The sequence below is a fragment of the Zalophus californianus genome, chromosome 6, assembly GCF_009762305.2.
Source record: "Zalophus californianus isolate mZalCal1 chromosome 6, mZalCal1.pri.v2, whole genome shotgun sequence".
Classification (NCBI taxonomy): Eukaryota; Metazoa; Chordata; class Mammalia; order Carnivora; family Otariidae; genus Zalophus; species Zalophus californianus.
This window is the reverse complement of record NC_045600.1, coordinates 140,163,785-140,186,249: the sequence shown is the minus strand read 5'-3', so window position 1 is coordinate 140,186,249 and position 22,465 is coordinate 140,163,785. Positions and strand designations below refer to the sequence as shown.

Sequence of the window (22,465 nt, the reverse complement as noted above, 5' to 3'; positions counted from 1 at the left end):
CGCAACAAATTTAAAATGCAGGAAGAAGGACAAAAGAGGGTAACGTGAAAATATTCTGCTGAGAAGCTACCTGAGTGGAGGATATAGTTATTCCTAAAATTAGAACCTAAATAAAAAATAAAAGGTTAATTGGGGCATCTGGGTGGCTCAGTTGGTTGAGCATCCAACTCGACCTCAGCTCAGGTCTTGAGCTCGGGGTTGTGAGTTTGAGCCCCGTGTTGGGCTCCAGCGTGGAGGCTACTTAAACAAATAAATAAATAAAATAAGAGGTTAGTTAAAAGATGGAGGGGAAAAAGTGGATCCTTTGGTCCTCTGATCATTTGTCATGTTCAAGTAAGAGAGCTTGGATGTTTAGAATTTAGCTGTTTAAGTAATGTTCCAACGTGCTCAGAGGAGGCTGGTCCTATTCTCAAAGGGATGGGTCTTGGAAGGGAACAGTTTCCGGGCAACTTGTCCCTTTGCACCTACCCTCAAACCATAGCTAAGTAACTAAGGCTGATCTCTACCCTTCCCTAATTTGGGTTTTACCAGGAGGGAGCAGGTGACTGGTTAACGACAGGGGTGGTGCCGCGGTGGACACCGCCACAAGGTTCAAGGAGGTCGGTGGCCAGGGACACACTTCCACACCAGGAGAGTGGGTGCAGCCATCTCAACAGTGTCATGTGGCGCCCTACCAGCATCTTAGGTTCAGGAAGAGAGTGTGCCAGGGAGGAAAAGAGAGCAAAGAGAACTGTTGGATTTAATGTTTCTGGGTTGTTTTTTAAAAGGAAAACATGAGAAGAGGTAAAAACTTGCCATAATCAACTTTTTTTTTTTTTTTTTACTTTGAACAATTAGTATGGGATCAACCATTCATGATGTTTTTCCTGAGCCCGGACATCAGCAGCTTTTCCGTGGCTTCCCCTAGCTACTCAGGAACCCATGCTGGGTAGAACTTTGCACTCATCTACGTTATTAACTTACATATTGACCCAATACTTTCATTTTTTTCTCTAAAAATGAGATAGCCCAGGAACTTGGGTCCAGCTGGGTCCCACTCAATATGAGAATGGGTGCAAATGTCACTTGCCAGTCAGGACTAGTGAATTCTCTAAGTAATGAAGAAAAATGCCAGCCGAAGTGGAAAGCATACAGATTCTGTGCACCCCGATTAGGTGAGGAGCTTCTTCAGTGCATACCCTGCTGAATAAGAATGCCTGGTCTAATGCCCGGTTGTGGGGCTACTCTATCCCCGCGGTGATATAAAGCGCCCCCCCCAGTAGGGGCAGTTCCAAAATCAACATGATGACACATACCACACGTAGCACTCCCCACAAATATTAGGCAACATGAGTGACTTATGAGTCACTCTCAACTTCATAGTAGCTTCTGGGTCCTGATACCACTGTTAAAAGTAAGAAAACTCCACACAACACCCTAAACACCCAAAGCCCATGATGGCAGCTCTTTGGCCTTAGCTAAGAGCACATAAATATCAACTAGACAATCGCACAAGACAAAGCAAGAACCCAACCTCTCAGATGCGTCTGCTGCCCACTTGTCCACTCTTAGAAGAGAATCATTTACCCAATGTCACCAACCCCCTAGAGGGGATGAAAAGTTATATCAGGAGAGGGGGAAAGCCCCTACTACTAGCCACTGAGTATGAGAAACTCCACTGAGTTTAGTCCTCATGCTGAGGGGACACTGTTTAGTAAGACAGTTCTAGAAGGAGCTCCCATCTTAAGGCACGCCGGGCAGAACAGCATCCATTTGAAGAGGCACAAACAGTGAAGCAGCAATAATCAGCAAGGTGGAAGGAATTCAGACCCAGGAGAGCAGGAAATGCTTCATGCCCCAGGCTTGGCCTGAGCCCTGAGAGAAGACAGATTTATTCGGAGGACATCAACAGGGAAAAATTTAGCCACGCACCTCTAGAAAACAGGGGTGACAGGGAATGCAGATTGCCATTACTTCACCACTACGTTTCCTGTCTCAGAAGCAGTGCTCACCCTTGCTACCTCCAAAATACGGTCCTGGGGCTTCACAGGGAAACCCGGGGCCCTCACAATTCAAGTACTCTCTGAGCCGATGTTCAATACATTTTTCAGTAACGCAGATGGAGAGTACCCAACCGGTAAATCTGTGCTTTTTTTGGCTTATTAATTATTTTAGGTAAGGATGGTTCCTCTGTCCTAGGACTGGCAACAGTGCACTTGATAAAGGGCTAGAACACTGTCCAAGTTTTCTGTATCTACCTAAAAATGACTACTGCTTTTTGCAAGGCCCTTGTCATGGATGCTGACACCACCGTGTGGAGGAAGGGATGTTTCCAGGCAACAAAGAGCTCACCCTGTCCCCTACCTTCCAGGATTCAAACACCAGACTGGCACTGAGACTGTGGCTATTTTAACACCAATGACACAACTTTACCTGGATGCCTTAAGGACACAATGTGAAGAGATTCTCTGCACACTGCACCAGCCAAACAGACCAGCAGGTGGGCATACGGTGGGTGTGGGGTCTACTCACTCTTTGGTCAGAAGAGGGCAGGACTTAAGCAGAAAGCGTGAGAGCCCCGAGTCCTGGAAGTAGAGGTCAGGCGGGGCTGTGGGGCTCTTCAGATTCAAGCAGCGGACGATCACATACAACACGGCAGCCACGGCAGCCAGCTTTACCCCGTCAAACACGGCCGGGAGCTCGGGGGTCTCTAGCATGGCATTCATCTTGACCTGGGGAGCAGAAGCACACAGCTAGGGTTAGAAGCACAGTGAGGAGGGGCGGAGCCCACCGCACTAAGAGGCAGAGCTGATGACAAGTCACAATCCGGATATGTCCATCGGGCCACCCAGGGCGATGGCCATCAGCACCTTCAGGCCGCCAGTGGGCAGGCAACAACCCAAATCACAAACAGGCTTGTGCACTGATACACTGGGTAGGGTTTTTTTTGTTTTAAATCGAATGAGCTCTTCTAAGAGAAGCAAATTAGAAAATGTTGAGAATAGCATTCTTTGGGGAGCGGGAGAAAGAAGTCCCACCAAAGAGGCTCCAGCTGGACTAGAGGTGGCCCACTGATTTCCATGGGCTGGTAGCCTTGAGTGGCTCTGCACCAGGTGTGTGTGAAGCATCATGTTTACAGCCCAGGACAGAGATGTGGGAGGGACCACTACTGCCCACAGGTGTGATGGTACTGCTCACCGCCCCCCTCCCGACCCCCCCACTGCCAGAGCAGGAGGAAACAAAGCAAGCTGGGTCTGACTCAGTCCTATCTGCTCCTGGTTGGGGGCGGGGAGGGGGCAGCCCCAGGGCTGGAGTCAAGTGCAGACTCGGCCCGGGGTTGGGGGGAGGGGGCAGCGATCCTTGAGCCTGGGTTTCAGGCAGTGTGAAATGGAACTCCGCCAATTTCTTTCCCCACTGAAGGTACCTGACGACGACAGCCATTAGTCCAAAATCCAGACCAAAATTAAAAATTGGGAGTGCAGAAAACGTGTATGCAGGTCTGGCTTTGCCCCCGAGCTCTCCTGATATTTTATGTTTTGAGGTAGCTTTACCTTTTATAACACACACACACACACACACACACACACACACACACACACACACCCCTTCCAAACATCAACAACAACAAAAGTAACAGCAACAAAAATCCAGTCTTTTCCTTGCTGCTCAGGAGAAAAGCAGAACATTAGCTGTTACCTTAAAAATCAGGGAAACCACGAGCTTAACGAAAAGGAGAAAATGGTAACTCACAGCCAAGGTAGCTATGGCAACAGCTTCCCTCGAACGGTATCAAGTAGCCTCTGCTAAAAACAGTCAGCATAAGAACTCTGGTGGCCCACAGTGCAGCCAGAATGGGCAAGACAAAACAATCTCCCAAAAACGTGTGCGGGGCATGACCAAATGAACTCTCTACAGACCTGCAATGAAGCCAAAGGGGTCCGAGAAACCCTTTCCTGAGGTCAAGGTGACGTTGGCAAATACAGGACTGAACACACTGCCGATGACCTCTGGCAGAGGTCCCAGTTCAGTGAGGAAGGGCAATGAAAGATCAGGGCTCAACTAGCCTTCCACCATGGGGGCAAGAAAATAATTTTAAAATATGGATCCTACATGATTTTGAATCAAAATATACTTTCAGCTGTATCAACCTTTGAACCTTTACGATCTGAAAGTTGCCTTAAAACCTAACTTCTGGAGACGTGTCACCTCGCTCCTGGGGCCACGTCCCCGAAAGGCTGGCTATTTATAAACCCTTAAAACAGGATTCTTCACTTGGGGTCTGTGGGTTCCCTACAGGATTCCAGGGTCCAGGTACCCCCTGAAATTAGATGTAAAGGTTTGTATGTGTGTGGTTTTCTGTGGCAAGAATCTGCAGATTTCAAGATTTATTTATTTGAGAGACAGAGCGCACGAGAGCATGTGCTCTGGGGAGGGGCAGAGGAAGAGAGAGAATCTCAAGCAGACTCCTCGCTGAGCACAGAGCCCGACGCGGGGCTCGATCTCACGACCCTGAGATCGACGACCTGCAGATTTGATCAGGTTCTCCAAGGGGCATGTGGCCTAAAAACGTACACAGCTCCCAAAGTGCTCCACAGGTTTCCCCTGCAGCTCTGGTCCCCCACCTCTCGGGTGCCCTGCCACCTAAGCCAGTCAAACCGGAGGCAGACAAATACCCAGGACGCTGCTGTTCATTAATATGGATGTTCAAGGCCCCAAACAAGGTCCAGAAGGAGTTCCAAAGTCTTTCTGACACGAAGCTGGTAACACGCTCTTTCCCATCCCCTTTGTTGGAAAGACACCGAGAAAAGCAGCAGGTGGCTTTACCGGTTTCCTTGCTGGTCAAGAATTGAAATTTTATGGAATTAAATAAAGAAGTTCCTCCCACCATGCCCACTTCCTCTCATTACTTCCTAACATAAGGGGAAGTGAAAAGGAGAAACAAACAAAAGTCTGGGCCATACATACCTATGTCCCTTCTTCCTCTCTACTGCAAATATTGACTGTCCTTGAAGAGTTGTAAAGCTGGGCCGCTTGGGTCAGATCTCCTATTCAAATTAACCTAAAAGCTGAAAAGACTGGATGGTCACATTCCATTGGATGAGAAAGAAGCAATTTAATTAAACTAAAAGTACGGTATAAGTCGCTCTTCATTTCAAGTCTTTGGGGAGAGAGACCATTTCTTTCATTAACACAAGTGCCACACTCTTGGCCGCTTGGCCGTTTGAACAAACCTGCTGGGGGACGTCTTTGTGGAGCCACAAATTGACAGGCTCTCTGGTTTCCAGGACGAGTTATCTGCTGCCTTCAGAACGCTGGCTAAAGCAAACCCATACGACTTTCATGCTTTATCTTAGAAAGTCATCTTCACCAATGCCTGAGAGTTATCATCTGGGCGACCGAGGACATCTCTTATTAGCAAGGCCTGAGGTCAAGACAGCAGTGGGTTGATGCATCCCTTGTCTCCCAAACATCGAGTAGTGACAGACAAAATATGAGCTGAGAAAGAGAAGGCTGTGAGCATGGACGGGCTTGGAAGCCCAGCACTGGGAGCAGAAGGACGCTGAAGGCACGGAGTGGGAAGTCACACCACCTGCCAGGGGTCTGGGTCGGGGCTGGGGGCTGGGGGCTAGGGGCTGGCGGTGGCGGGGGGCGGGGGTGGCAGGAACTGAAAGTGCTCTCTGTGAGTGGGGACCCAGAGCTGGGCCCACTGTGCTGCAAATGCATGGCTTCCAAAGCAGAAAACAGAAAGGGGTGGGGGTGGAGGGGACAGTGGTTGTTTATATAGTGCTACCTATGTGCACCAAGGCCTGTCTGTGCTACTTTACCTCTGCCATCCTTACTGCACCCTGTGGAGCTGGTACTGGTACTATTCCCATTTCACAGACGAGGAAACTGAGGCATAGGAAATTTGAGTGACTTGCCCAAGGCCACCCAGCTAGTAGGTAGAGAAACCAGGATTCCTATCTGGCTCCGGAAGCCCTCCCCTTCACCACCACGCTGTGCTATTTGTAAGGAGGAAAAGTAAAGAGAGAGAGAGAAAGAGACAAAAGCAGGCAAGAAAGAAAACCGAAAGGACAGAAGACACAGAGGAGACACCAGCAGCTTGCCCAAAGTCACACAGCGGTGAGAGCGGAGCTGGGATCCGAGCCCAGTGCTCTCTGATTCCATCACATCAAAATGACTTCAAAAGGAAATGAAAGCCAGTTGAAGGGGAGACTCAATTAACCTTCAGTGGAGTCTTGCTCAACCTCAAATTTTTATTATTTCTTCATATTCTGAGACAAATTAGCCACAGAAGACCAGGCTTTGTTGAGGTGGGGACCAAAAAGCAAAGTCTCCAGCCACATCACAAGGCACTTGACCTTTCCCGGGCTCGGCTGCCAACGGGAAAACACGGATGGAACAGACCAAAGATCCTAAATCAGCAGCCCAAGGGATTGTATTGTGTTTGACTAGCATTTTAAAAAATTAAGTTCATTAGCCACCAAGTTATAAACACCAGGGGACTTCAGATAAAAATCTGAATTTCTGGTTTCTCTTGAAAAAAAAACAAAACAAAAACAAAACTAGAAGATATGGCAATACTGAGCTTGTGTTCCCACTTGAGAACAAGGGATGGAGCTGAGAGGGGGCCGCCCCCTCCAGACAGGGCCTGCGATCTCCGCACTGCCACAGTCCCCACCACTCCCTATCATGGCCCCCAACACTGACACCCTCCCCACCCCCCATGGTGCTGGAGTGGTTCCTGTGGCCATCCAAATACAGGACCCTTGGAGAAACCTGTGTTAAGATCCCTCTGGCCCTGGATAAGTCACTGAATATTCAAAACGTACACTCATCGGAATATGTATAAATAATAAATTCACAGAAAAACTTATGGAACGACAGAGTGATACATAAGAAGTGATGCATTTTGTTGTTATTCACACGGATGTTTATCTATCTTGACTTTTTCCACAAACTATTTGAGGAGGTTTCAACAAAATGCTGAATGGAAATGCATGTAGAACAACCGAGATATGTGGCAGAGGGCTTCTTTTTTGCTTCCCAAAGGTCTCTCCTTTTCCCTAGTAACAGAGACCAGTAAAATGAGCCTGCCTTGCTGGAAAAAACTGTAGATCCCAGCTGCCCTTGCAGGCAGGTGAGTCCATGTGACTAAATTCTAACCAATTCTGAAGGTGCTGGTCTGATTTCTCTGAAGCCTCCTTAAAAGGCAGGAGGTTAACTCTTCTTCCACCCTTTTCCCTTCATGTATCCCAGGAATGCAAACGATGTGACTGCAACCCCAGCAGCCATCTTGGGCCATGAAGTGACCTTAAGGTTGCTCTAGGAGCCACATTTAAGAGGACGGCAGAGTAGAAAGACAGAACCCTGGGGTCCCTGATGATTTCATGGGGCCACCATGTCAGACCTAGACTGCCTACCTCTGGGCTTCTTTTATGGGAGAGAATAATCCCTCGCATGTTTAAGCCATTGTTACTTCTAGACTTTTCTAGTCTGCAATTTTTTAAAAAGATATTTATTTATTTGAGAGAGAGAGAGCGTGCAAGTGGGGAGAGGAGCAGAGGAAGAGGGACAAGCAGACTCCGCACTGAGTGTGGAGCCCAATGTGGGGCTTGACCCGAGATCACAACCCAAGCTGAAACCAAGAGATGGATGCTTAACTGACTGAGCCACCCAGGCGCCCCTCGTCTGCAATTTCTAAAAATACAGAAGCAAATACTATATACTCAAATCTTTCTGGATGCTACAATCACTGGGTCATTAGAGTATAGGTAATTTTTCTTTTTTTTTTCTTTTCCAAAATTCATAATAATAATATTCTCAGAGAAAAGCCTTAAGATAGCAATTAATAAAATCTAAGAAGGGGGGTGCCTGGGTGGCTCAGTCGGTTAAGTGGCTGCCTTTGGCTCAGGTCATGATCCCAGGGTCCTGGGATCGAGCCCCGCATCGGGTTCCCTGCTCAGGGGGGAGCCTGCTTCTCCCTCTCCTGCTCCCCCTGCTTGTGCTCTCGCTCTCTCTCTGTCAAATAAAAAAATAAAATCTTTAAAAAAAAAAATCTAAGAAGGTATTACGAACATCTAGACAAGAAAAATACCTCTGTCAACACACACAAGAATTATGGATGTGAGTAAGCCTAGAACGGACCTGAGCTTTCTGACTACAAGAGCAAAGAGGGGAACCCCAGTCAAACCCCTGGTTCTCCAAAGTGGAAAGAAAGGTACTGTGTACTGTGCTCTTATCCCACAAAGCGAGACAGATAAGAAGGGGAAGCAGGGCTTTTCTGACACAGAATCACTAAAAAAACAAAAATAAAAACAAGAACCTTGTGGGACTTTATATAAGGGGACCTTGAGTGATGTGATAGGCAAGGTCCTCCTACAACGTTTTTAATAGCAAATGCAGTAGAAAATTAATTTCCTCAACCCTCAAAAAATGCCAAGAGTTTTGAATGGAATTCAGCTCAGTGAAGGCAATCCTATGAGAGATTTGTAATTATTATGGTCCAAAGATGCACCCTTGATCCCAAAGTCCCAAGAAGCAGGGCAGTTCTACCACATGTCCCCAGGGCTACCTCCCTTGAACCTCAGTGGCTCAAGGACCCGGCAACCTACTGTGTGCCTAGCACTATGCTAAACATTGCGCTGGACCACAATGAAATAGAATTCTCATTCTACCTAGGGAGAAAAGAAGTTGACCTTTTTAAAAATTTTTATTTTAATTTCAGTATAGTTAACAGACAGTGTAATATTAGTTTCAGGTGTACAATATAGTGATTCAACACTTCCACACAACACCCGGTGCTCATCACGACAAGTGCCCTCCTTCGTCCCCATCCCCTATTTCACCCATCCAGCCGCCCACCTCCCTGCTGGTCACCATCAGTGTGGGCTCTACAGTTAAGAATCTGTTTCTTGGTTTGTCTCTCTCTTTTTTTCTCCTTTGTTCATTTGTTTTGTTTCTTAAATTCCACATGAGCGAAGTCAAATGTTATTTGTGTTTCTCTGACTGACCTTTCACTTAGCATAATACTCTCTAGCTCCCTCCATGTTGTTGCAAGTGGCCAGAGTTCATTCTTTTTGATGGCTGAGTAATATTTCATTGTGTGTGTGTGTGTGTGTGTGTGTGTGTGTGTGTGTGTGTGTGTGTGTATACCACAGGTTCTTTATCCATTCATCTACTGATGGACATTTGGGCTGTTTCCGTATCTTGGCTATTATAAATAATGCTGCAGTAAACAAAGGGGTGCATGTATCCCTTTGAATTAGTATTTTTGTATTTTGGGGGTAAATACTCAGTAGTGCGATTACTGGATTGTAGGGTAGTTCCATTCTTAACTTTTTGTGGAACCTCCATACTGTTTTCCATAGTGGCTCCACCAGTTTGCATTCCCACCAATAGTGCATGAGGGTTCGAAAAGAAGTTTATCTTAAGGCTCTCTATACTTTAGAAACTTGGGGACAAGAATAAATTCGTCTAGGAAAAAATTAAGCAGGGAAAGACTCATGGAGAAGCTAGATCTACAACTGGGACTTGAGTATAGGATTTAGAAGAAGCACGTGTAAGTGTGAGAGTGCATGTGCATGTGCACTTACCGTTTATATCAATTATATATAAATACATATTTAATACACATATTAAATCCATATATATACGTGTGTGTGTGTGTGTGTGCGCGTGTGTGTGTATAAAACCAGGCATTAGTGAATTGGCAATTTCAGAACAAAACCCTTGACATTCATTTTAATTTATCTTGCAGCATTTGATTTTATGGGGTTCTCTCTTTCCAAGTTTGACCTGCCACAAAATATTAATATTCTGAACTTCTTCCAGACATAACAAAGTAAGCTGCCATTGTACTATTTTGTGTGCCCCCTCACCCTTTTCTGGGCAGGCAAAATCCGGTGAATAGGAACATCAGGCAGCCCAGGTGGGGAAAAGAAGGCACACAGAATAGCCGGAGGGCTGGGTGTGTGCAAGACAGAAAGGCAGCATCGCCCAACCCCCACCCCACTTCCACCTCCTTGAAAGGAAGGGCTAGGGTTGGGCTCACTGCACACCAGAGAGCCACACACCTCCCCTTCTCCCCCCGGGCATTTTATGAGTGCATTTACTCATAAAATGCTGTAATTGATAGTTAAAATTCTGTGTGTCGGCTCTACATTAACAAGGCAACCTAAGGTGCAAGGGGCCACAAAATGCCCACCCGTGTAGGATCTTTCAGTAGTGCCTCAGTCTCTAGGATGCCCTTGACTAGTCTTTCCACCACCGCGAGGGCCCAGGCTTCTCACCGCTCTCCCATGGCTAAGGGTGTTATTTTGAGATGGACACACAGATGCAGGGAGAGATGGGGGCCCCTGGGCTGGGAGAAGCTCCAACCTTGGGGTTCTGAGACCTGGGTCCTAGCGCCCGCTCTGCTCCTTCCTAGCCAGTGACCTTGAATAAGTCACTTAACCCTAAGCACCTCATCCGTAAAATGAGAGGATTAGGTTAGAAGCAGATGATGCCAAAGGTCTCCTACGGCTTGAAATTTCTGAGATTCTAGGGATAGAATTGCAGTCCTTGGCTAAATAGCACAGGAAAATCTCTCTGTGCTCTGTAACAAGAGACAGCCCCCGCCTCCCAGCTTACTCTGTGGACCATTAACAACAAAACTCCCAAGAAGGACACCCCTCATGACCTTTGTTCTTCCTTCAAGTAAGTTAAACAGTTATACATTTTCAGCTGTGCCATTTATGCCCATGATTCTGTCATATTCCTTCCACCTGCATGGGTGAGCGATCGTTTCAGCCTCAGAATATTAGTGTTCACTGACAACACAAAACTTAAAGTGAGGAAAGAAAGAAAAAACCAAGCAGAGACCTCAAACATGGAAAATTCATTACATGGTGTAGTGGGATGCATAGTGTCCCCCCTCCCCCCGCCCTTCACGTCCGCCTGGGATCTGTGAATGTGACCTCCTTTGGAAATCAGTCCTTGGCAGATGTAATTAAGTTAAGATGGGGTCACACTGTTTAGAGTCAGCCCTAACCCCAGGACTGGTGTCCTTGTAAGGGCCGGGAAGTTTAGACACAGAGACACAGACATGCAGGGAAGACCTTTTAAAGGTAGAAGTGGAGACTGGAGTGGAGCATCGCCGGGACAAGGAATGCCAAACATTGCCAGCAACCAAGTGAAATTAGGAACAAAGGCCCGGAACAGACTGTCCCTCCAAGCCCTCGGGAAGGAACCCACCTTGACGACACCTTGATTTCAGGCTTGCTCAGAGCTGTGAGAGAATACGCCCCAATTGCCTCTCAGGACTCAGTAATTTCCCACCTCTGTCCTTCCAGGCTGAAGAGACCCTCTGCCATGTCCTCTTGGAAGGTTCCTTGTTACCCAGACAAGCTCCAGCCAATTTAGATCCAAAGCAGCTAACTGACATGAACACTCACGGGCTACTTATTAACACAATACAAATGGGATTCTGTGCACAAATATTTATCGGCTTGGCTTCTTTGCCTCTGTGATTTAGCTGTCAGACCACCCTTTCCTCTCCTAGTACCAGTGACTTATGGAAACCCCGAGACAGAGACATCTGGGGAGGGGGTGTCTCCTTCCCTTGCAACCCAAGAGGACCTGACGAATGAGCTCCAGTACTTCTGTGGGTCCCACGGTAAATACCTATTAAGGAAAACCAAACCGAACCAAACTCCTAAAGAATTTCTCTCTTCCTATTCCACTCTGGTGTGGATGGGGATTTCGTTTAGGTCCAGGTCCTGCACTGAGTTGGCCCAGTATCAGATCCTGGCCCCACCAGTTACGGAGCTTGTCCTTGGGCCTCATCCGAATGTGTTGATACAGAGATGGGATTTTATAACACTCCTCAGGTACGGTGAGTGCCCCCAAATACTAGCTGTACCATCACCACTACTAAGCTCTCCTCCAGTTTTCCTTAGTAAACTCCTCCATCTGGCAGAAGTTACCCCAAAAGACATTCTTTCCTACCAGACACAGAGGTACTGTGAGGGGTTACTTCACCAACAACAAGTAACTGGCTGGCTGACTGGGTGGGCCTCCTCTAACAAGCCTGCAATTACCCCCAGAACACACTCTTCCTGATTCTTCTAATGGGGAACGATGTTGAACTTAGTGAATCACTGGATAGTAAGTGTTCTTCACCAAGTTCTGTTAACAGTTCCAAGACGTGTTCTTGTTTCTGTGCTAAAAGGGGTTCCAGCAGTGCACAGCCCAGAGCCCTCTCTCTCCTGCCGGCGGGGGGGGGTCCGTCCTTTCCCACCAAAGGGCTGTCCCCTCACCCCTACCCCCTTCCTGCAGGTAAACCTACTCTTTTTTTTTTTTTTTTTTTTGAAACAGGTAAACCTACTCTTGCCTGGCTTGGATCTGCTGACACACCTCTTCAGTGCCCTGAAATAAGACCCTAGGCCAGCACCGGAAGCCTCGGACAGGCTCCGCTCCTCCCAACGGCCCCGTGAGTAGTGTCAGAAGGACAGCGGAAGGCCACAGCACACTGCCGATGAAAACCTCACCTCACCCCAATCCGTGAGCTTTGTTGGTGGCAGCTTAGGAAAAAAACGCCGTTGACCCTAGATGGAGGCAACATGACATCTTTGAGGAGAAAGCCGGGAGGAAGAGGGCCAGTCTCTCCCCCCACTTTATCTGCCATTTCACTAAAGAAGTCACAGCAGTTAGAGAAGAAAAAATAAAATAAAAATGAAAAGCAACTCCCTAGCAGGAGAGAAACAAGCGCAGAGCAGATGCTAGGAGAAAGCCCAGCCAACCCCTCACTGCCACAGGGCAGGGACGCGTCAGAGGCATGGCCGGAAGGCGCCAAGGGACATCCCGGGCTACCCAGAACCGTGCCCTTCTGACAGCTGGGCCGCCTCAGGCCCTGTTCTCGCTCACAGTGAGCTTTCAGTGCCCTGGGTGAGCCCTTCTGCTGGCAGCTCACAGAACCACCTCGGCATGTGCAGGCTGTGCCAGGCCTGCCTGTTCTCCCCAGGAGGGTTCTGTTGGAGGAGTCCCCAGGGTGACCGCCTCAAGCCCGAAGTGATGGAGGGCCCTGGCAATGACACGGCCAATCCTGTTTCCAACAGACACCACGAGAAGTTTATTTATTTCTGAATATCGAGCACTACGGACCTCGACTAGATCTCCTTCAGCAAATCAGACTGGGTGGCCGCCGGCATGCGGTCTGATGGCACCGGGCAAGTGGCCGAGGGGAGGGAGGCGAGAAGGCGCCTTGGTGATCTGGCACAACAGCTCTTACAAATCAGGTGCTACAAAATGAAGGGACTGTCCGAAGTCACACACAATTTGATAAAGAGAAGGGGAGGAATCTACAGATAACTAAATACATGTATGCTCACTTTGTTCTCAGTTGCGGCCACAATTCAGGCCTTGAGATCGCCTCTTTGGGGGAGCTCACTCGTGTGTTAGCTGTTTAATTTAACCATAGTCTTCCACCAAATCATAGGGTCGCATACTCAACCTGCTGAAATTTCGGAAAATGTCCTACAGGTTCCTAGTAAGAGGAAAGTTACCCTATGCGAGCAAATGGAGACCTCACATTTAAATGTCAGGAATGGCTACTAACCCACGAGTTTTCCCAAAAGAAAATCACTAACCTAAAAATAGCTGGAGATTGAGTCACAGTTAAGCACGTACATTTAACTTAGCACTTTTACAGGCCCTGACTCAGACACAGAAAGGAGGCTGGCCTCTGCCCTTAGTGAGCAGCCCTGCTGGAACAGTGCTGTGCTTCCCACTGGACACAAAGGGGTTAATAAAGCACTTAGGAAAATCACCAGCAAAATTGTTTTCTCTACCACAGAGAAACCATTCAATCCTTACCTGAGAACAAACAAAAAAATCGTAAGCCGGGTGTTTCCTTTATGGAGAGCCTAGAATTTTCTAAAAGGACAGGCACTTTAATGAAGATATTTGATCGCTGTACACATTGTGTTAAAACGCCTATACTGTAGGGCGCCTAGGTGGCTTGGTGGGTTAAGTGTCTGACTCTAGATCTCAGCTCAGGTCTTGATCTGAGGGTCATGAGTTAAAAAACAAAAGAAAACAAAACTTACAACACTGTAAGTAAATTCTGTAATATCAAAAGCAAATCTCAGTTTGCCAGAACCCAAGAAACCTAAGCGCCCAGTTTCCTGGAATTTTTAAGAGAAGGGTACAATTGAAGAGAAGAGCCTCTCCAGATTTACTGCACAAAAGAAATTTCCTGGGCATGTCCTGGGAACAGTACGGCTCCCGCCCAGTCTTCTAGGTCTGCAAACAAACTACCAGGAGACTGGAGGAAATGGCGGGAGGGCAAGACCTAGTTCGTGCCTGGCACAGCCCTTGATGCTGAAGAGGGAAGTTTCACCCAGAGCTAAAACAGGACACTTACAAGCTACCCTCAGAGAGAAAACGAAAGTAACTGGGAATCCCTATTTCTGACCAGTCTGGTTTCCTAAGGCCCCCAGGGCCAGAGCAGAGCATGGCTGTGTGGCTAAGACATCCAGAGGGCACACCCCACGATGAAAGCATCACACATGCAGCCCACGGTACCTCTGGCATGTGCCCTTCACCACGCAAGTGTCAAGAAGTAGACGTGTGAGAAGACCAGACCAGCAGGTCAAGGCCTCTGCCCCTCCCCAAGGGAGAGAGACTTGGCCCGCCGGGCTAGCTCGCCAGCCCTCCAGCTCCTCTGGGATCTGGGGCTCTCTGATGATGAATTCTGTCAGTTGTGGGGGCAAGAGCTCCTCTCCGGGCTCAGCCACCAGACCCTTCAACCCAGGCCTAGAAAGCAGGAAAGGTTCTGGGCTCTTTGCCCTTCCAAGACCACGAAGGTTCGGGAGGCAAGGGTACACAATGTGCATGGCATTTTAAGGCATGCTTTACTTTTTTCTGTCTTATAAGTACCTCGGACTCTGCGAGTAGAAACAGGACCTCCTGCCAGCTTAGGGCAGCAGGCTTAAAGGTCACATGGAGTCCACGTGACAAATGCCCAGGTCTCAGAAGATAAACTCCACTGGTTAAATGCTAATATGAAGGACCACACTCAGGCCCTTCCCTTGGGCTAAAAATGAAAGAAAGGATATTGTGAGATAATCACCACCTGGGGGTACTAAATAAGGCAGCCCCAACACTGGGCCTCCATGGAGGCCCTACCTAGCACCGGCCATCAGTCCTGCTCTTTCCGGGCACTCAACGGAGCCTCGTCCCCAGCCTCTGGGTCACCACCACCATTCCGGCTGTGAGAAGGGGGAAGGGATCCCATTTGTGTCTCCACACCAGTGGCTTCCAGGGGCATCTGGAGTTATTCTCTCCTCTAAACACGCTGCGCTGTGCAACTCTGGGCAGATCACTTGCCCTTTCTCGGGATTTTGGAGTTTACCCTAGGAGCCCATGTGCTATAACCAAACAACAGGTTTTAGAATCGGAGGACCTGGGTTTGAGTTCAGATTCTGCCAAATGACTTTGGGCGACCCTAGGTGAATTATCTAAGCTTTATGAAAGTTTGCTTTTTCTTCCATGAAATGGGAGGGGGGTGAGGGTTTACAAAATTACAGGTTATTAAGGGGAAGTAATTAATGAAATTATGTAGGTTAAAAAAAAAGCTTTATGGTTATGAAATACCCACAGATATACTCAAGATGAAGTTTGTAAAATGCCTTGAGCTTTTTAGAGGGAAGCTGCCTTATTAAATATTTCAAGATTATAAAAATGTTTGTTTTAAAGCAATAGCTAGGGACTTTAAACACATGAAGAGCTGGAATTGGTCCCCCAGGCTGTCTTGAGTTTGGCTTTATCAGATCCTTCACTGATGACACTGAAATAGCTAGAAAAGTTAATTTCAAAAGCTCTAAGACAGAAAGGGTTGATATATCTTGAGGTCTCTGCTAAATAGATTGCTTTTTGAAGTAAACAGACAGAAGTGGGCTCACACCCTCACATATTCTGTCTCCTCGTTCATCCAACACAAACATCTCGCTGTTGTTCCCGGCCTCCCCCAGTCTTGCCTCCTTCTTGGGAAGCAAGCTTTCTCAGCCTTTTTTAAGGCCCAAAGGCAAGTCCCAACTGCTACCCCTTACCCCAGCGGTCTCCCCCTCTGGTTTTTGTCTGCATCAGCCTGTATTTTACCTGTATCAGCCACGCATCTGCTTGGAGTCCACCTCAGTCTACCTCCACCCAACGCCACAGGAGAAATCTGTACAATACTGCGTACCACAAGGCCGGTGTGTCTCAGCCACTGGCTCACTTTATGGGGGGTTCCTCCTCTCCTGGGCTTCCCCCATGCACACATGTCTCCTGAGAGGAGGAACTAGCCATCAAGTAAGATTCTTTCATCAGAAATGAGGGAACTGCTTCTCCATAATTGGGAAAGAGAGTGATCCCATTTCTCAAAAATTGATTTACCTGAATAAATTGGAAGCACACTCGGATAAAGCGGTTTAAGTAAAGAGGACAGAACTGTCCCCTCTCCCCCAAAAAGTGTGTCAATACCACAGGGCTGAGGAGGATGTTATGCAAATCCACACCCCTCTACTGACCTTCCACCTTGCTCCCCAAGGGTACCAAAAGCATTAGCTTCATTCTAAGCTCAGTGAGGACTATGAAGTAAGTATAATACATGGTATCTATGAAATAATTGGGAAATAGTGCAACTCCACGCATATTGTAAGTACAGAATCCTACAGTGCCAACTACAAATACTAGAGGAATTCAAACAAAGGAAGCAGAAGGAAGGAGGTGGGCTCAGATAGCTAGGGAGCCACGGGAAGAGACGGGACACGAGAGAAGGTAAGAAGCAGGGCTGGGGTGCAGACATCAGGCTGGGCTCCCAGGCTGAGCTAGCTGAGGCCCAAGAATGCTGGACAGTCAGGAGACAGGCAGACAGGGCAGGAGGGACGGGTTTGGGAGCAGAGGGAGTGAGTCATTGTGGAATGAAGCTTTAGGGCTTTACTTACGATGAGAAGATAGCACCACACCTATATGGCCCTGGCTGTGCGTGTGGCGCAGGCACACTGAGGGTCTGCGTGCACGTGGCAGGAGGTGTGAGAAGCCTTTATTTGTAACCCAATCCATGGGACGTTGGACGAGCGTTGTCATTTGCCGTGTGAATATCACTGCAAGCCCTCAGTGGCATCCAAATCGTTTTTCTTTCTTTTTTTTTTTAAATATAGTTAACACAAAATGTTACCAGGCAAATAGTTTTGTACGACCTGCTGAACTGTATAGGAATCTTCATTTTGGGGGTCCATCCCCTTAAGGCCCTAAAAATCATACCATTTCCCATCTTTGCATTTTGCAAACACACTTTCATAACTAAAAAATTTCATAACTAGCCTCATCTCTCCATAAAAGTAATGATTCATATTCCTTTTGTCTCTGTTGGGAATTCTGGTCCATGCCCTTCTCATTCAATCCTCGTGTAAATTCTACACAAGTTTAAATGTAATGGTGTTGAGCACACAGTGGGGCGCTCTGTACATATTTATTGGCCAAGTCCGTGGGAAGGCTTAACGCATCACCATTCTGATTTCTTGAGCAGAATTTTCTCACGAGGAGATTATTACATTAGGCTGAAAGGTACAGGTCTTTGTGAGTACCTGCCACACTACTGTGGAGCAAAAGAAAAAGCTCAAAGCGACCTGGGCTGTCAGCAGCTTTGGGATATTTTAAAGAACATCTTGGAGTTCAGGCAAATAATTAGCCATCTAAATCAAAGTTTCCTCCTTTCCATCACTCAGAGAAGCTACTGTGTGATACCATATTTCTTTTACCATTTCCCCTTGTTTGTCTAAAGCATATCTTAGCAGGTCCAAAGAGCTATACATTAATCTACTTCAAAAACTGCTCACACATAAAGAAAGAGAATTCAAAGCCCAAACAGGCTGTTTTAGGTAGCAGAAGGAAGGAAAGGCACCCAAAGAAAAGGTAGACAGAAAGCTACCCGTTGATTGTTGGCAATCAGCTAAATACTGAAATACCACTAGAAGACTCAAATTTCTGCTAACTTCCTCCAAAACAACCAATGCAACAAAAGTGTCTATGGTATTTTCCAACACACATGAGCTTATGACATAATCCAGAAAATATAAATTTGAATACAATTAATCCTAGGTTAACCTAGATTGAAATGTTGGTGGAATTTTTTTTTAAGATTTTATTTATTTATTTGCGAGAGAGAGAGAGAGAGCACAAGCAGGGGGAGCAAAAGAGGGAGAGAGAAGCAGTCTCTCCACTGAGCAGAAAGCTCGATGCGGGACTCGATCCCAGGACCGTGGGATGATGACCTGAGCCGAAGGCAGATGCTTAACCCACTGAGCCACCCAGGCGCCCTGAAATGTTGGTGGAATTGTAACATAGGGATCCTTTCTGGCATCTAAGGAAAATGGAAAAATCCCTCCTCAAATATCTATGGTATCTGAAACAAGTCTATGTAAATAGGTCAGAACAAATGTTGTTGCAAAGATTTCTACTTCATCAAGATGCTTTCTCTGGGTGTGCATGATGTCAGGGTAGTGAGGCCACTCACAACAGGGTAGAGAGAGTCACAGGCTTTGGGGACAGACGGACCTGGCCGGAAGGGCAACTGTCCCATTTACTGATGGTGTGACTTTGGGCAAGCCTCTTAATCTCTCTGCACCTCAGTTTCCTTACCCATGAAATGGGGGTAACAAGAATGTCTTGCTATTACAATAAAAATTAAAAACGCAAACACAGTGATAACTTGGCAGTGGTGTCCTCACCAGAGAAGGCAGAGAAGGGGCTGGCTTTATCCAACAAGGCTGGAGAATTGCAGTCCAGAGCCACAGGTTCGGGGCGTCCAACCTGGTTAGTCCAGCTCCCAGACTTGCCTGTGAGTGATCACGACCGATCCAATCTAACCATCTCCTCTGGGGGGACAAGTGAGTGCCACGTGTACACACTCCTGTCCCCATTCCAGACCATGAGCTTCTCATCAGCCACCCAGAGAAAAGATTAAATCTGCAAACCATAGGTTAGGATTTGAAGACCTTCATCTCGGGACCTACTAGTAGCTCCGGCTGGTGCTATTAAGTCACTGTATCTTGAAAATGAAGGGGCAGAACAAGGTGATAGGAAAAATGCCTATTTGTGTAACCCTACAGTTTATCAAATGCTTGTCATTTAACTACATTACCTCAGTTATTCCTCAAACATGTCACGAAATGCCCTGAAGTTGACAGTAGAGACGATTGTTTACAAAGCGCATCCTCAGACATTACCTCGTTTAGTATTCGCAATAGTTCTGTGAGTTATTAATGCATGTAAGGAAACTGAGGCCCAGGGTGGGTGCCAGTCCGTGGGTAAGGCTCTAGGAATACAAAGAGAGAGGCGAGGCACCTACCCATCTCAGAAGCCCTTCGTGGAGCTGGGTGGATCCTGACTACCCAGCCCCATCGATGGATGCTCTCTGAGGCCTCTCCCATTCAAAGAGAGCCTTTAAAAAAAAAAATCTGCATTCCTCTTAGAAGCTCCTTGGTGGCAAAGATAAGATTTCTCTGGCAACATCCAGCTTTCTATGTAGAGTCAATAAAAAGACTGATGAGTGATATTAATGATAGACCTGAGAAAGGGGCTGTGTTTTCCAAATTGGGGAAAATATCCTTCACTATAAGCTATGTGGCATTTCCCATAATCTTACTATTTAGAAGGGCACATTTTTCAATGTCATTGACAAGAGAGGGTGACTGCTTTATTTACATGATCAGAATAGAGAAGAGCATCGCAGCCAAGTTATCTGGAGGCTGAGAAGCTAAAGTCCATGGTGGGAACACAGTTCAGGCCACACAGGGAGCTAGCTGTGAGGACCTGGAAGCTCAGCAGGCATTGATGGATAGTGGCCTCGGGGCCAAGCATGGGCCAGTGGTGGGGAAGAGGGTGTGCAGTCCCCACGGAAGGGCTGGACGGCAGAGGCCCAGCAGAGGGAGGGCTTGATAAATGTTTGCTGTACAAATGAAAGCCTCTGGTACAATCACACGCTCCTAAGAAAACTATGTTTCCCTCAATTTTTAGTGAGAATAATGTCATAATTAGATACCTGAGAGTGTTAATAGGATGAAGCACAACGTATGTGGAAATTTGCTAAAACACATCACTCCACAGTAAGTGAACAAAGCAAGGATGAAGACAACATGCACAAAATGCTGCCAGTCATATAAAAAAGAAAGAGGAGCGCCTGGGTGGCTCAGTCGGTTGAGTGTCCGACTCCCGATTTTGGCTCAGGTCATGATCTCAGGGTCATAAGATCGAGCCTCTCATCGGGTGTGGAGCCTGTTTGGGATTCTCTCTCTCTCCCTCTGCCCCTTCCCTGCCTGCTAGCACTCTCTCTCTCAAAGTAATAATAATAACAATAATGATAATATAACCTTTAAAAAAAGAAGAAAAGCATTTCTGACATTTTAAAACAATCGGAAATTTGAACAGCTAGTTCAAATTTGATTAGATAGTTATAGTAAAGAATCACTGTTACTTTTTAAAGTGTAAGAATAGTATTATAATCATGTTTAATAAAGGGATCCTTATTTTTAGGTGGTATCATGGAAATATTTATAGATACAACATGACGTTTGGGATCTACTTCCAAATTAATGTGGGCTAGGGAGTGGCTAGGAGAACAGAGGAGTCAGGAGGGGTCATGAGCTGATCACTGTTGAAACAGGTGATGGGTACATGGGCGTTCACTATATGATTCTATTTCTGTATATCTTTCAAATTCCCATAACCAAAGCTAATGAATGAATGAATGATTATTTAGCTACATTACAGAGAGTCTCCCATAGTCACTGAGGTTCAAGTGCACACCCAACTTCAGCAATAGTCAAGACTCCTTTGTCCTTGGGACGATTATGGTAAATAACAGTCACTCATGGCAAATAGTCGCAGGTTGCTCCCACTACAGCGTGCAGGTCATGCAAATCTCAATAGAAAATGAACTCCAAAGTTAACTCCAAAATTAAACAAGCCAAAAGAATGAAAGAAATTACTTCTGGAGGGCTCCCTTCTATTAGCGTAGACACTTAGTGTCAGCTGCATGTACAAACAGGCTCTTATTAAGGCAGGACACCAATGACGCAAACTAACTCTTCATTTCAACTCAGTATTTCCAAAGTGCTCAGCACACAGGAGCTGCTCACGACACAAATCTGACTGGAAACCTCTGCTCCACAGAGCGTAGGGTTCCTACACTGGGTTTTTTTAAACTCAGGTGCTAGATGGCCCCCTCTGAGGGGGAAAAAAAAATAGTCCTTCCAGATCCCCTGAGGGCTTTTTATACAATTCTTAAATTTAAGTTGAGTTACTTCTATTCAATTATGATTTATCATACTATTTCTTAAAATGTACAAACATAAAACTCGGTATAAATTTCGTTCCGCACTTTTACAATGATGGGGACCAAGACAAATGTACGAATAAATACAAATAATATTATTCAAACAGTAAAGGTCAGATTAACTACATTAATATAAGGAGGCTGATGCCATTTTTTAAAAACTTTTTGTTTCTTTATTTTTTTAATTTATTTTTTAAGATTTTATTTATTTATTTGACAGAGAGAGACACAGCGAGAGAAGGAACATAAGCAGGGGGAGAGGCAGAGGGAGAAGCAGGCTCCCTGCTGAGCAGGGAACCCAATGTGGGCCTCGATCCCAGGACCCTGGGATCATGACCTGAGCCGAAGGCAGACGCTTAACGACTGAGCCACGCAGGCGCCCTTGTTTCTTTATTTTTAAGTAATCTCTACACCCCATGTGGGGCTCAAACTCACGACTCCGAGATCGAGAGGTGCAAGCTCTTCCACTGAACCAGCCAGGGAACCCTGACGCCATTTTTCAGACCTGAAATCCCGCGACCACAGCACCGTGTTCCTTCCCCGTCCTGGGCAGGTCCTGTGGCTGAGCACCAGGCACCACGTGACGACTGCATCCTCGGGTCCTTTCCTCTCTGCTGGGAGGCCCGCTGCACCCTTCAGCGGCACAGGGCTCTGCGCTATCCCTTGGCCGCCCCTGATGCTACTCATCTTCTCCACGCTAAGTCCTCCTGTACTTTTCTCTGTAGCAGTTTACCTGGCTCCAACTCAGGAGAAATTCATACACAACTGGGGGGCATGGAGGCTGTGTGGCTGGACCCAGATATAATGAGGTTATCCCAATGATCTAGGACAGGCTTTTGAAAATATTTCCAACTATTGTTAACATGAAAACCAAAAAGTCTGAATGTCCTTAATTTAAGGAGAACCCAAGGGATCTCTAGGAAATATCCTTGACTTGGGATGGAATGGCACGGTGCTACTGGAGTAGAGCAAACAGTGCCATGGGGATGCAGATGAGAAGTCACAGTCTATCTCAGAAATAATATGAGGCACCACCTGACATAGTAAATTGAGAATTTAATAAGTTTAAGCATATGCTTCAAAATACCGACGTGTAAGTACACCGGAGGGTCTCAATTCCAATGAGTG

The 22,465-nt window shown here is 46.7% G+C and overlaps 1 protein-coding gene across 2 annotated transcripts in view; it reads right to left on the bottom strand.

Moving 5' to 3' along the window:
- Positions 1–22,465, bottom strand: part of ABHD2 (abhydrolase domain containing 2, acylglycerol lipase) — a 95,751-nt gene that overhangs the window by 66,728 nt on the left and 6,558 nt on the right. Inside the window, exons 2-3 of one of the 2 annotated variants that reach the window (XM_027570095.2) lie at positions 4,945–5,045; positions 2,512–2,711 (exon numbers count right to left, since the gene is read on the bottom strand). In XM_027570095.2, coding sequence (XP_027425896.1) covers positions 2,512–2,705 — 194 coding nt within the window. In that variant the 5' untranslated portion in view covers positions 2,706–2,711; positions 4,945–5,045. The remainder of the gene's footprint in view (positions 1–2,511; positions 2,712–4,944; positions 5,046–22,465) is intronic. The other variant, XM_027570096.2, reaches the window with a different exon arrangement.